The sequence below is a fragment of the Epinephelus moara genome, chromosome 23 (assembly GCF_006386435.1).
Source record: "Epinephelus moara isolate mb chromosome 23, YSFRI_EMoa_1.0, whole genome shotgun sequence".
NCBI lineage: Eukaryota > Metazoa > Chordata > Actinopteri > Perciformes > Serranidae > Epinephelus > Epinephelus moara.
In genome coordinates, this window is record NC_065528.1 from 27,574,834 (window position 1) to 27,590,033 (window position 15,200).

Sequence of the window (15,200 nt, forward strand, 5' to 3'; positions counted from 1 at the left end):
TGCTTTGCTGTTAAAGATGCTGTACAAATAACCTTGCTTTGCTGTTTAAGCTAAGATAAGAGTAATGTTACCTACTTTACCTTATACATTATCTATATATTGTATATGTATGTAAGTAAAATTATCTTATGATCACTACTATTGTAAGTGCTAGCTGCAATATGTATTTGTTTCTTAATATTTGATGTTTTGTTGTCTAAATTAAAAGTACGTCACAATATTCTCTTACATAAAATGTTTTGTAATTATGCAAGAGATAAAAATGCAGCCTTTGGCCTGTGGAGGTAGTGTCGTGTTTTGGCCACTGGGTGTCAGTATAACATCACATCACTGGCGCCCTCTGTCTGTGTCAGATAATAAACTTATTTTGATATATACACACGTGATAAAAGGAAGTTGTTATAGTGGATGATGCACATTTTTCTTTTGTATTTGCACAGTTTGTGGGCCAACAACTGAGTCATGGCATTTTGGTAATAAACTTATTGTTTTAGGACTACTATTGTTGCTGGATAATAGTAGAACAATAAATTATTAAAAAGTCAACATAAGTCATAGTTTAAAAGTACCAAATGCACAGTAGATATATATTTTAAAAGGCTTTACAGTATATAAAGATAACACAGTAAAAAGCAATATCCTGCAAACATAACCACACACACAAATGAAAATCGAAAAACACATTATTTAACAAATTACCAAATAAAAACTGTGACTGTGAAGCATGTTTACATGATGCATTCACTCTGCCGGCCAAACACTAACAATCTATCATCTTACGGGGAAAAAAAAAATCATTTTGCTGTTACCAGGCAACCAAGGCTTAATACGTGAGGACGAGCTTTGGAGGACCACGGTCCATGTAGAGAAGCAGCTGACAGCTGCCCACACCTCCGCCGCTCTCACCTGAGCCAGTCAGTCAGCGAGATGTGCTGCATTGCATCAAGAGCTCATGGCAGAGTGCTGGAGAGGAGCTGATGTCACACACTGGAGGATAAGATGTGCCTGTGGCGACATCTGCCTACATGGAAACTTTATAGGGAGAACTGTTAATGCATAATATGTTAATATCAGAAATTTCTCTGTGGAGTTCATGTAAGAATGGAAATAATTAACTAGTCAGTCGATTAAATCTTCCCAAACTTATCCAAAAACTCTTATCCAGTAGCATCCAGGGGCCCAATGTGTTTCCATACATTTTGGCTATGCTATTGTTTATCATTTGTCAGCCAAACAATGACACCCTGACACAAGCATGATTTGCTTTTTCACTTCTCCCTCCCACATCACTCTACAAGAGTGGGCACCGCATCATTCCCCAAAACTCCAGTGTAATGAGGTTTTTTTTCCAGGCCTGGCATGAGTACTGCAGTGTCATGCTAAGAAAATATGAAAGGGCCTCTGGCATGGCAGGCAGTGTGGACAGATGGTTGGTCCAGCTCAGACGTACAAGGAGAAGCCCCAGCAGAATGGATGAATCATCATTCCACCAACTGTTCCTCTCAGCGTGTCCTCGCAATCCGACTCACTCTCGCTTTGTTTTCGTGGCCTGACACACAAAGAAATGACAGGCGATGTTATGGAGGATAAAACATTGGGCAGCATTCGTGATGAAATGAGGCTGAACCCTGACGCAGGGCTGCAGGTCTGTATCATCGTCGCTGGATGTTGGAGCTTTGAACAGTAAAATATTTATAGGGATATGGCATTAAAGATTATGGTGCTCCTGAAGACTTTAGCTGCAGACACACTTTTACTTAAAACTCTCAGCAGTGGTCAAATCCAATTCAGAAAAAAATCCACTTTAAACAACAGAAGTCCATTCACAAATGTTGTATTTTATCCAGACTACAAACAGGATATTAATATTATTATCAGCTGAGCAGAATGGGATAAAGTGTACACACAGCAAGAATTAAATTGAAAAGGCATCTGGCAGTATTGTGCTTTCAATATTCATATTGTTGGAGTTATTTCTACTTTAATTGTAGAAATAGATAGCACAGCAGACCCTTAACGTATCCCCACAGAGCTGCTATGATTATAATCAGTAATGTAGCTACAAACAGTGGCGCCCACAGAAGTTTTTCATCGTGGTGGCTAGATGGGGTCACCGAACATCTTGAGGTGGCACACCAAAACCAAAAGTCATGACTGGATTTAAGGGATTGTATTATACTCTTAAAGTATGGCAACTATGTCAATATGAAGAGTTAGGGCTCATTTATCCTGCCTTTTAAAGTTCATCTTTGGGGGTACCCCACCTATAAAGGGGTGTCTCCCACCTTACCTCTCCCCTTTTGCTGCCGTCCTCCATGGGAGAGGTAAGCGTCATTGCTCTCATAGTATTTTCCGTGTTTCAGCGCTGTTAAGCTGTTTCTAAATTCATTCTATGCTAACATAAACTTGTGTCACTTAATTTGTGTAGGGGCTTGAGTTGATATGGTTGTGACTGCCGGAGGATTTTGTTTTCACCTCTTGCTGTCAGTTGGAATAAACGGAGATCACCTCCAGAGATATCCACAATATGGGCCTCTTCATATCAACACAAAGCAGACATCACAAGAGTCCACCGGTAACATCTGTCCATTTCAAATGTTGTAAACGTGATGGCATACATACAGCCAATAGATGGCAGTAGAGTGCTGAGTCAGAAGTGCCACATAACAACTAGTCTCTATATACAGACGCTACATTCAGTGAATGTAGAGTCTGTAGGCAAACCCCGGAGATCTTGCCTCCGGAAGAAGAGCGGAAGAGCCCTGGTTTCCGGTTGTAGGCTGTTTGTAGTCCGTGTGATATTGACCAATCACGTTTGAGCCAGCTGCAGTTGTTGCCAGGTTAAACGCTCCGTGTGGTGAACTAACAAGGCGGAACATAATTGGCGTCACTGCAAACTCTGAATCCATCGCAATGGTTCAGCATATTTACTTATATATAAACGGAAGTCGGAAACGGAAATTCGTCAGACGGCGAATACAGCCGATGGGTTCCGAGAATGCATAACAACACACAAGGTGTCAGTGGAGGAGGTTGTGATAATACACCTTTTAATGGAGGCAGCATTGTAGATGACGGTGGTCTGTGAGGCCATTAAATACATCACAACATGTGGACAGAGAATTCTTTATACTATATTACCAATTTGTTCTATTCTGCCATTTGAATGTGCTCTTCATGTCCTATGGTCGTATCTCGCTTGAACTACCCTACGCTGCCCCCCCAGCAACCAGTGGTACTGTTCTGTTACATCTGTATCCAGAAGCTTTTAGAAAACGTGCGGATACACGGTCGAAACAAATACAGAGTACAGAAATAAGGCTCCGTATACATATCTCATGTTGAACATGAATGAACTCTTAAGGAATTGCATACTCATATACTTTGGTGTCTTATTTGTATCACTAATGAACTGATGTTCAGAAACTTTTACCGGTACAGTTAAAATTTTGAGTTTCACAACAATCCCGTTTTAATGTTGAGCCCAATCTCACTTCGAAGTCGTCAAAATCCAGTGCTTGGGGCTGACTCGTCAGAAACCAATGAAAAAGGCATCCTTCAACATCGGCATGATACACGGCCAGTTGCCGTTATAGTTGCTGGGCAACATCAGGGGAAACATGGCGGGAGGACAGAAGTTAAGACGCCGAAAGTCAAGAGGGGTGGTGGATGGGTCCAACAAACACCGACTTTCACCTGAGAGAGCGGTGTTCATGTCCCGTAAGATTCTAAAGCCAAACCCTGTTCTTTTTTCCTAAACCTAACCACGTGCTTTTGTTGCCTAAACCCAACCATGTGTGTTTGTTGTTGAAGGTTGTACTGACGTAAATTTCCTGTGAAAACAGAAGTGTATTTTGAAAGAAGACAATGCATGTAACAGGCAGAACTTAACACGGTGTTCCAGAACGTCAACAACCAACGCACCCAGGGTACCTTGCACGCCGTATGTGGACGTGGAAAGTCCGTGACCAAATGTTGATATGTGACAAGGTCAGAGTGAGAATGTGTTGAAAACATTTACCGGGAACAAGCCTTCTCAAATTTAGGGGAGACTCCTTGGTACCCATAGAACCCATTTTCTGTCATATACCTTGAGGTAAGGGTTGAAATGGCTTTGAAAATGACCATGCCAGTTGTTCCCTCACCAAAATTAAGCCTAACTTTGAAGAGTTATTTAGCCCTCTACATGAGAAGCTATGTCAGCATGGTTGATACCAATGGATGCCTTAGGTTGTCTAGTTTCACAAGATACCAGCACCTTTATGTTAGCTTAAAGAATGAGCATACCACAGTATTTTAAAGACTGTATTATTGGCCTCTAATTATTTTTGGGCCATGGCCCCCTCTGGCCCCCTCTTGGTGGCGTCACTGGCAATAAATAAAAAAGGAGAGCAAACAAGTGCATGACCTTTGACCTCTGGAAAATGGTTAATATTAACAAAAGCAGCACAGTTTATGTTCATCCTCTCTGACAGTGTGATCTGTTTAAATGTGTTTGAGTTAAAATTAAAAGGCTGGATGTGTTGTTTTCGTGCCCCCCCCCCCTCGCCTGTTGTTCCATGTCATTGACCCACATTTTTTCCCACAGTACCAAGAGTGCATTCAAATCTCCACCATGTGTCTCCTCAGTGAGAATCCACCTCTCATCCTGACACTGCCTCCATCACTCCACTGCAGCTTCGACTAAATAACAGATTGGTTGGCACGGCAGCCTACGTGTGCGTCTCTGATTCTGCAGTTATGTTCCACCAGCGCCAGGTATCCTCTGCTCAAAGGTAGCAGGTAGGCTGTGTGTGTCAGTCAAAGCTGATGGAGATGCGGATTGGCTTGTCTCAGCCCGCGGGGCTCCAGGCTCCACCTCTCCATCAGAGTCCTGCCCGTGCTGCGCTTGTTGCAGTGAGCGCGGAGGGTTTGTGCGCTCTCGGGTTACGCGTGTGAAGTTGTGGACAAGAGGATATCGGAGACATCCAGCCACTTAGAGGAGGAGGAAAGTAGAGGCTCCCTTCTGTCGGTTCACTCTTTAATAAGCCGGGGAATATAAGTCGTCGGACAGCGGCTGAGAAGAAGCGAGAAAACGAGTTTGTGGCATTTAACTGAGAGACCAAGCATACCCAACAGTATGCGGTGCAGTTATGGCAGGCAAGGGTAAGACAGTCGTGAGGACGCTGGAGGATTTAACGCTTGATTCTGGTTATGGTGGAGCCGCGGACTCGGTCAGGTCGTCCAGCGTGTCGCTGTGCTGCTCCGACACGCATCAGTCCATCGCGCATGGGGGCAACTGCTGGCATCTGACGGAATCCATGCACAGCAGACAGAACAGTTTGGACACAGTCAACACCGTCCTGGCGGAGGACACGGAGATACTGGAGTGCTCGGGTCAGTGCGCCAAGCTGCCCGAGCTGGAGGACGTGCCATGGAGCCTCGGCGAGGTGGAGGGCGCACTGAGGAAAGACGAGGAGCTGATGGTGGGCGACCCTCCACCGGAGGTTCTGGCGCGGCTGTCCGCTCTCGTCAGCCGCGCGCTGGTGCGGGTGGCCCGGGAGGCGCAGCGGCTCAGCCTGCGCTACGCCAAGTGCACCAAGCACGAGATCCAGAGCGCCATCAAGGTGGTGCTCTCATGGACCATCTCCGTCAACTGCATCACGGCGGCTCTCAGCGCGCTGTCCCTCTACAACATGAGCACCGGGGACAGGTTCAGCCGAGGCAAGTCGTCGCGCTGCGGGCTGGTGTTCTCCGTGGGGAAGTTCTTCAGGTGGATGGTGGATAGCCGGGTGGCCCTCAGGATCCACGAACACGCTGCCATATACCTCACCGCCTGCGTGGAGAGTCTGTTCAGAGAGGTGTTCAGCCGCGTCCTGCGCAGCGCGCTGGTGGAGAGGGACAACGGGATCCCCAAGTTTACGCTGGAGTCTCTGGAGCAAGCCATCAACAACGACTCGGAGATCTGGGGTCTGCTGCAGCCCTACCAGCACCTCATCTGCGGCAAGAACTCAAGTGGTAAGAAAAGTTGAAAAGAAAAAGACAATCAGTGATTAATTATTGAAACATGATGCGCCATATGATTTGACATTCCTCTGTCACCTTGGTGCTCCATGCCCGGCTCATTGTGGATCCCTTCAACACTATTAAACCCACCAATCCAAATCAGATTCAGTGTCCCCCTGAAACAAGTATTCAAATGGATGCCTGTCCACATGTGTAAAGAAATATCTAAGTGTCCCTTTAAACTAAGCAGATGGGAGCCATGAGTTCTGTCTTCTCTGTCAAACATAAACACGCTCCTCCATTTCAAGTGTTATTCCTTCCTTTGAGGACATTTTAAACAGTGCTGTCATTGATTTTTATAGGCTACTTAAGTGAGAACGCACCTGTGATAATCTGCTCAGTGTAATATCACCACAGACTGACAGTGGCCATCTTCCTCTACATGACATATTCAGCCTCCTGGGGGCGCCACTCAAAGGGGGCCCTCAATTTTTTTCTCACATTCAAAAATCAAAAAATGGAGAGTATTATTGTAAGAAAAGAAAAATGAAAAGATGTGCACATATATCTCCTTTAGGATTGGTTTGTGTCTTTTTGAAATCATTTGGGTCTCCTTTCGGTAATGTTGTGTCCTTTCTGGAGCGCTTTGTGTCTCCTTGTGGTTTGGTTTGTGTCTTTTGGTTGTCATTCAGGTATCTGAGGCAATTTTGTGTCTTGTTGAGGTGGTCTTGTGTCTATTTTGATAGTTTTCTGTCTCCTTAAGGGTTGTTTTGAGTCTCTCTGGTGGAATATTGTGCCTTTTTTAGTCACTTTGTGTCTCCTCTGGGCTAGTTTTTGTCTTTATGTAGTCATGTAGGTATGTTTTAGGCAATGTTGTGTCTTATCGAGGTCATTATTGAGATGGTTTGCAGTTATTTTACTGTTTTGTGTCTCTTTGGGGTATTTCTGTTTCTTTTATAGTCATTTTGTGTCTTATTTAGGTGGTTTTGCAGAATTTTTTAATGTGTTTTTGTGTCTCTTTGGGTCAATTTTTGTGTCGCCTTGTGGTTGGTTTGTGTCTTTTTATGGTCATTTAGGTATTTTAAGGCTATTTTCTGTCTCCTTGAGGTAATTATTGAGGTGGTTTAGTGTCTTTTTTATTATTTTGTGTCTCCCTTTTGCATCTCTTTGGGGTAATATTGTGTCTTTTTGGATCACTTTGTGTCTCCTTGTGGTTGTTTTGACCATTTTTGTTATTATTTTGTGTCTCTTTGTGGTTGGTTTGTGTCTTTGTGTTGTCATTTAGGCATGTCTGAGGCAGTTTGTCTTATTGAGGTAATTATAGAGGTTGTTTTGCAGTTATTTTAACGTTTTATATCTCTTTTAGGGTTGGTTTGTGTTTTTTGTTGTCATTTAGGTATTTTTAAGGCTATTTTCTGTCTTTTTTTATTATTTTGTGTCTCCTTTAAAGGTGTTTTGCGTCTCTGGGGTAATATTGTGTCTTTTTGGATCGCTTTTTTCTGGTCAGTACAGTAGGCGAGTTCAGTAGCCCATCCATGCTCATTAGCTCTTGTTCCTCTTAGTAATAGATAAAAAAACGATTAAATGTAACAATAATAATAATAATAATAATAGCAAAAATAATAATACATTTTTTGGGGTGGAGGGGGCTTGCCTAGGGTGCTGAATGTGCTAGGTACGGCACTGCAAACTATGTAATTATACTTGAGGAATAACTGCTGCTTACCTAGCTCCTGTAATTTCACTTCCAAACAAAAGGACCTGACAGTTTCTTGAATATTTCTCACCCCTCAGCTCAGACCCTGAGGCCCACCCCTGAAATAGGAACTGCCTATATCTTGGATATCAACACCCCGGAGCAACTACAGTCAGAATCGGTATTTATGGTTGAAAAAGATCAAACAGGCTCCAACTTTGGTGTCTTTGAAGCTGCTGTGTTGTCAGACTTTCATTAGAGACGAGAACGTTAGTGTTAATGATTGTTTTGCTCTGTGTGCGGTGTGTTCAGATGATATGTGAGTCGTGATTCTGCAGAATTTGTGTTTATATTGTGTGCTGGCCTGGTTGGTAATGCTATTACTGTCTCACTCCAGAAGGTGTAAGCTGTCAGTGTGGGCTGGCCCTCTTATCCAAAGCCCTGAATGAGTTGGCTGAAACTATAAAGCAGAAGGGACTTGAAATGTTATGCTTCAACTGAGAGCCAAACTGGGCCGTGCAATATTGACCGAAGAATCATATTGCAGCTCTTTTGCTAATTGTTGCAACGTGATTGTTTTCTTTCAGCATTTATTTCGAAGACGACTTAATAGAGGTGAAAAACAAAGATGCTTGGAGGGGGGGGGGGGGGTGCAGTGCGTGTGCCACCTGTCTTGTGGATGAGCGAGTCCTCTGTAATAGCACCAGGAAAGATTGTTCCAGAAGCAGTCAGAAGAAAAATGGATCTGAAACAGCTCTCATGGGTTCCTCGGCGACATGACGGGATTTGAGATTCAATGTCAGGGATGCAGCTTCTTCTCACACAACAGGTTCTTCTCTACAATCCAGACCCTTTTGTCTCTGTCATGCTGCTGCACAACTCACACACCAACAACCCTCAACACACTGAAATGTCAATAAGAATTTTAGAGGTAACAGAATTAGCTGATTAAAGGAACACTGTGTGAGATGTAGGGAGATTTGGTGGCATCTAGTGGTGAAGATTGTGGATTGCAACCAGCTGAAACTTTTCCCAGTTAGGATTCTTTTAATGTTAATTGTTCAGGAGGTTTGTACAGGCAGCCGAATTATCAGCAGAGGTCTCTTCTTCTCCAGAACAAACAGACCAAGTGATTTAAACCAGTAAAAACAGTGAACAAAGCTTTTTTTGTGTTATAAATCAGTGTGTTTCCTACGTTGTTTGGCACGTCTAATGTGTGCTAATCTTTTTTCTCTGATAGCTTAATGCGACCTCACCTAAAAACAAGGGTCCTCCACATGAAAATTTTGAGCATCTGGCGAATTTTTCTGAACCAGTTCATGATACAAATGTCTTTAATGTTGTCAGAATTTTAAAAAATCTGCTACTTTCATGTTTTTATTGCACATGTTCTCAATATTGAGGGGTACGTGTCCCCTGCACCCCCACCAAATCCACACCTATTGCTTCAACTAAGCATTACTTTCATTATCGCTTCATCTCAATCGATCAGTTGGACTCTAAAATGTAAAAACAATTGTGAAAAAATACGCTTATCATAGTAGCTAGAGCCCAAAGTGACCAACATTTCCAAATGAATCTATAATCTATAATTAACTGTGTATAACAGTGAAAAACAGAGGATCTGAGAAGCTAAAACCAAAAAATGTTTGTGTGTTTTTGCTTGGAAAATATCCGAAACCATTAATAGATTATCTAAATTGTCGATGAGTCATTTGCTGTGTTCACTGGCTAATTGTTGCAGCTCTAAACTGGATGTGGGACATTTCTTCCCACCCTTTATCCCCCTCATCTGTCTCCTTGTACCCCCTCATTTGACACTGATGTTCTGGCCTGCTGGGTTGAAGATGCTGCACACGACTGCTGCTTTGTCTTGAAATTGCTGCTGAGAAACAGGTACCTCTCTGCAGACAGGATGCAGAGCCAAGCATGCATCCCCCTCCACTCCCACCCGTGGAACGCATCATTTCCTGATGGTGCAGAGGAGGCTACAATTTGCACTCACACAAAACAGCATGATGTCATTCTGTGACAGTGAGGAAGGCGAAAAATGTGAGGATTTAAACAGTGCTGGGTTTTTTCTGGTGACCTGCCATTTTACATCAGACAGTAAAGGAGCTGTGTTTGTCACGTTTAGTTTTATGACGCCACTGACCACACTTAATGGGACAGTTCACCCCAAAATCAAAATCACATATTTTTCCTCTTACCTGTAGTGCTGTTTGTCAGTGTAGATAGTTTTGGTGTGAGTTGCAGAGTGTTGCAGATATCAGCTGTAGAGATGTCTGCCTTCTCTCCTGCAGATATCAGCTGTAGAGATGTCTGCCTTCTCTCCAGTGTAATGACACTCGATGGCACGTGGCTTGTGGTGCTCATCTGAACTACACCTACCGACTGTACCACTGCACAGAAGGAAGCGTGCATCTACTCATGGATAAGAGGCTCAGTGGTGCTAGGTGAGCTAGCCGTAGATGCATGCTTCCTTCTGCGTGGTGGTCCAGTTGGCGAGTGTCGTTGCCTTTTCCGTCCCCAGGATATTACATGAAATATGCCCGAAAAGTATCTGAGTAAGACATTGTATTATCAAGCAAAGTGTCTTTCACTTTGTCCTAATTGCAATTTGAAGGTATATCATGTAAAACCTCAATAAAAAATACCGTCTCCAGGCTTGAACACTAAACTTCACCATGAAATATAACGATTAGAATCCATCATAAATCTTTTTTTGTTTTTTTTAAAGTGTGTGACTCTATTTCCAAATTAGAGATAAATACATTTTTTCTCAATGGATAATCCTTTAATTATAGTTAAAATACACATTTAATGGTTTCCCCAAGTTTTCACTCAGTCCTGTAACCTTGTCACATTCCTCCCTGTGAAAATTTGGGACATTACACAGGTCACATGATCAACAGGAAATAGCATGATTTGAATCTCCTGAAGGCCATGAGAAAACCAAAAGTAAATTCTCTCACTTCATTTCCTGTATTTTTGATTATAAGTATAACTTGAGAATGTCAATCTCAACAAAATATAGATTTATAAGCCACTTCAAGTTGCTAAGTGTTCCCATGCTATTAGCATTGATGTCATGTGGTTGCGTTTCATGTATTTGGGGCAGCTGTGGCTCAGGAGGTGGAGCGGGTCGTCTAATGGGAGGATTGGCAGTTCGATCCGTGGCTCCTCCAGTCTACATGTCAAAGTATCCTTGGGCAAGATACTGCACTACAGTTTGCCCCTAATGGCTGTTACATCTGTGTGTGAGTGTGTAAATGGTTACTGCGTAGCAGGTGGCACCATGTATGGTAGCCTCGGCCACCAGTATGTGAAATGTGAATGTAAAGTTGTGTAAAAGCGCTTTAAGTTTTTCGAAGACTAGAAAATCACTATACAAGTGCAGTCCATTTACCATTTACTAATGCAAAGCTAAAATCTCAAGGTTGTTATAAATAGACGAGGTCTATAACACCAAGATGAGTCAGTTTCAGGTTGATGAGGCAGACCTCAAATCAGATCTAATAAACCTAATCAAGTGTGAATAGTGCTGTTGAGTGTGAAGTGTGGCTTCTGTTAAATAAGCTCTTAAGTTTCACAATCTTACTTGTATATAATATCACAACTTTGTTCAATACAATTACCTGGAGTAGTTCTGACTACCAAATGTGAAGAACAACTTGTCCATGTCCCCCATAGAGTGTGCCAGTAAAACCCGGAACTCCGTTAGCGCTTTTAGCACTTCCGGTTCTCTCGTCTAAAAGTCAATACGTTTTTTGAATGGGATTTTGGCAAAATGCCTCAAATAAGGTCTGTGGTTAACAAAAGCTTAAGCGAGTTTCAGGTTTTGTTCTACGACATAAAACACGTCAGTAAATACCCTACTTGTGAATTTTGAAGCTTTTACGTGTCGTAAAAAAGGTGGTTGCTAACAAGTTGCTCAATACGACTACAAACCCTGTCGGGGACATTAAACGTCATCACCCCCGAACAGGCGAGAGTGCTGGCAGTCCGCCATTACAGCTTCTTATTTATCTTAAACAGTCCGATTTCCCCATTATACAATGTTTTTAAAATAAAGCGGCCGAAATCAGTTGAAAGCTTAGTGGCGGTGACGTCAAGAGTCATGCGACCGTGGAGTAGTCATGTAGTCCGTTAAAGCCTAACGTTAGATTTATACTTCTGGCGATCGCATTTAAGCTTCAAATGCGGTATGAAAGGTGTTCATATGTGAAGATTATCTCGCTGAACAAAACCTGTAAGTATCATAAACTTGTGTTAGCCACAGAGCTTATTTTCTGACATAATCCAAAACGCAATGCAAAAATCACATTCACTTTCTCTTCCGGGAACCAGCGCGATGCTAAACTTCTGGGTTTTGACGTCAGCCCTGGCACACTCTGTTGTACTTAAGGGAGAGTGCCAGGTCATTGGTCTTCATTCCTGGTGTCCGAATTATATGAAAAAGTGGGCTGTCTTTGTATGTATGTATGAAAATCGGCATCTTTCGCCATTAGCATGGACATCAATTCAAGATGGCTGCTAGACGAACCCAATGGGCCATGAGTTGACCTTGGCAACATGAAAAATTCTTAACTAAACAACATTAGGATCCTAAAAACAAGAATTTCAAAGTGTAAATGGCACCAATTCGATGTCCCAGAGAGAAAATAGTTCCGACATGAAACTGCCTACAACAAGGTCTGTGGATTATCTTGAGTAACCAGGTCATGATTTCTGGAAAGAGACATTAATGTTGAGTTTTTCAAATGTATTTTTCTGGCACTTTGAGCACCACAAGCTGAGTGTCATCTAGTTCCATTATAGTGGAGAGAGAGCAGACATCTCTACGGCTGATATCTCCAACTCTTGAAAGCTCGCAGCAAAACTACTTATAGTGGATTGATAAATAGCACTATAGGTAAAAGGAACTTTTTTGATTTTGGGGTGGACTCTCCCTCCAGTGACAAACGGTCTAAATATTAACCAAATATTCACTCACATGTCTGTAATTTCTCTTTGTCTCGATGTAACTTTGAGCGAACAAAGCTGACAGGAATGAGCCGTTGTTTAGTCAGAGGCGGGAGAGAGAGCGGGGTCTCCCTTCTGATGAGAAACATGGTTTCTTCTGTCTGAAATGTTCACCTGGGGAACAAAAGCAGCGCAGCACATAATGAACAAACCCACGTTGCTCTGCACTCCCACTGACCGTACGTGACAGCCTCTTTGCTCTGACTAATGAGAGGAGCTAAATGGAAGCTTTTCTTCACCTCCTTTGTTTTCAGTGGCGCTCGCTGTCGTCTGAACCGATGCATTCTGATCATGTTTAGGATGTCTGACGTTTACCGTTAGAGAAAAGGATTCAAGATTCTACAGATGTAGGCGTGTCATGGGTTTTTTTGATGTGCTGACTTATTCTGATACCAGTTACACCTATAACATCGTTAACGCTCTACAGGTGGAGGGACAGACAGAGCTGAATGGTCGACTCCCTTCTGGAAGCTCTCACGACAAATATCTATATATACTCTCGTTATGAAATAGCAACAATGTTAGTCTATAGGTGATGAGAGGCAGGGCTCAAGACTGAAAGAGAAAATAGCTCACAGTTAAAGAAGGGCGGTTATGTTTCCAACAAATCCTTCTACTGAAAAGACAAAACTTGCTGTTTGTCATTTCCTTTCAAAGCGACTCATATGAGTGTTTTTTTGATCTGGCGCCGCACCCGTCAGGATGACCTTGTTTATTGTTGATTCATATGAGTGTTGTGTGGTTCGGCGCGTCTCTCTGTGGTGAAGGTTTAAAGAAGTACTTTGGTTAAAAAACAAACAGGAGATGGTAACTGTGGTCTCGTCTGTCATAGTCACATGTTTTATTTATCCAACAATCCACCCCGACTTCCTTTGTGAGACGTTTTGTGGTGCCATAACAATACCGCACTACTTCCACCTTTGAGTCTGAAGAGGAGCTGTTGGCACGACTACAAGAGGCTGTTTGCTGGGAAATGTGGTCATTTATGAGTTTGAACAAACGGACAGACCTTGGTGTTCTTCTAAGGGGGGGCGGTCTTTTTTTCAGCTCTTACACTCAAGGTTCAGTTCTCAACTCAACCTTGACTTTTTTGAGTTCTTATTCAGCTATGACTAAAAAGCCAACTCATCAGCTGTAGTTATGCAACCTTAACCTGAACCTTGAATGTTAGGCCTACATGTGTGTGGGTCACCTCCTTTTTGGCAGCACCAAAGAACCCACTACAACTACAGTCACTGTAGTTAAGTCTATAAAATTTACAAGGATCAACTTGAAATGTATAAATACACTTTTGGTCGCAACTTCATGCATGAAGTGCGACTTAAACATGAAGCCATTTCTCAACCTGTATAGACTCGGCTTTGTTGATTGAAATAGAAATGTATCTCCTCCATCAGTTTTGGTGCAAGATGTGCGTCAAACCCATTGTTTTCTTTGTTAGCCCGCACAGAAATTGACATGAATGAACTCGTCAGGATCCCCTACTGAACAAAACACCTGTCCTCCTGTTTTTTTCTTCTTGCTGTCTCCCGTAACCACCGTGTCCCAACGACTGAGACTTTCGCTCAGACCTTCCACGTCCTGATACGACATGCAGGGTACCCTGGGTGTGTCACGTTCTGCCTGTTACATCCATCGTCTTCTTTCAAGATACATTTCCATTTCACAGGAAATTTACCGTTTACATACAGTGTCTTTCAAAATAAAAGCACTACGTTGATGTTTTTTTTCCCTCAACAACTAACGCACAGGGTTGGGCTAGGAAAAAATAACAGGGTTCGGCTTTATAATCTTACAGGACGCGAACACGACACTCATGGGTGAAAGTCAGTGTTTGTTGGACCCATCCACCACCCGTACCACCTCCCGCCTGCCCTCTTTGGACTTTCGGCGCCTTAACTTTCGTTCTTGTCCTGCTGCATTTCCCCCTGATACTGCCGAGTGCTGTTTAAGTATAACAGCGACCAGCTGTGTGTCATGCCGATGTTAAGGACGACGCAAGTCACTGCTCATGGGCCATATTTCGATGACTTAAGAGTGAGACTGGGTTGTGTTCATTTGGAAATTGTTGTACATTGTTTCTGAGGTGGAAATGTTTGAAGGTCAAGTCAAGGTTGAAGTTAATATTGGATAGCAACAGCAGTTTGATCGGCTTTGGTCATAAGAAACATGCGAAACTAATTAAGATTAAAATGGGAATTGAACCCTGGGTGCAAGAGTTGAAAACAAAACTGCCTTCCTGTGAAAAACTGCAGCATCTGTTGTTTGTTCAAACTCATAAAGTGACCAAATTTCCCAACAAGTGTTGTGCCCACCTTCTGGTTCCCCCTCATGTTAACACTTTAAGCTCTGTCAGCACTGTAGCTGTTATTAGCACTGTTCATGCTGTTAGCACTGTTAGCTGTTAGCCACCTCCATGTTGAGAGCCATATGCAGACAATCCCAGCTCAGACTCTGCTGTGAGTTTCTCATACAGCTCCTTAAACCTTACAAA

General features: G+C 42.8%; 1 protein-coding gene across 1 annotated transcript in view; it reads left to right on the top strand.

Annotated features, from left to right (window-relative positions):
• The first annotated feature begins 4,935 nt into the window (after window positions 1-4,935).
• The window catches only part of btbd11a (BTB (POZ) domain containing 11a), a 288,723-nt gene continuing 278,458 nt past the window's right edge, over window positions 4,936-15,200 (top strand). Inside the window, exon 1 of the mRNA XM_050036822.1 lies at window positions 4,936-5,997. Within this exon, the coding sequence (XP_049892779.1) occupies window positions 5,133-5,997 (865 nt within the window). The 5' untranslated portion in view covers window positions 4,936-5,132. The remainder of the gene's footprint in view (window positions 5,998-15,200) is intronic.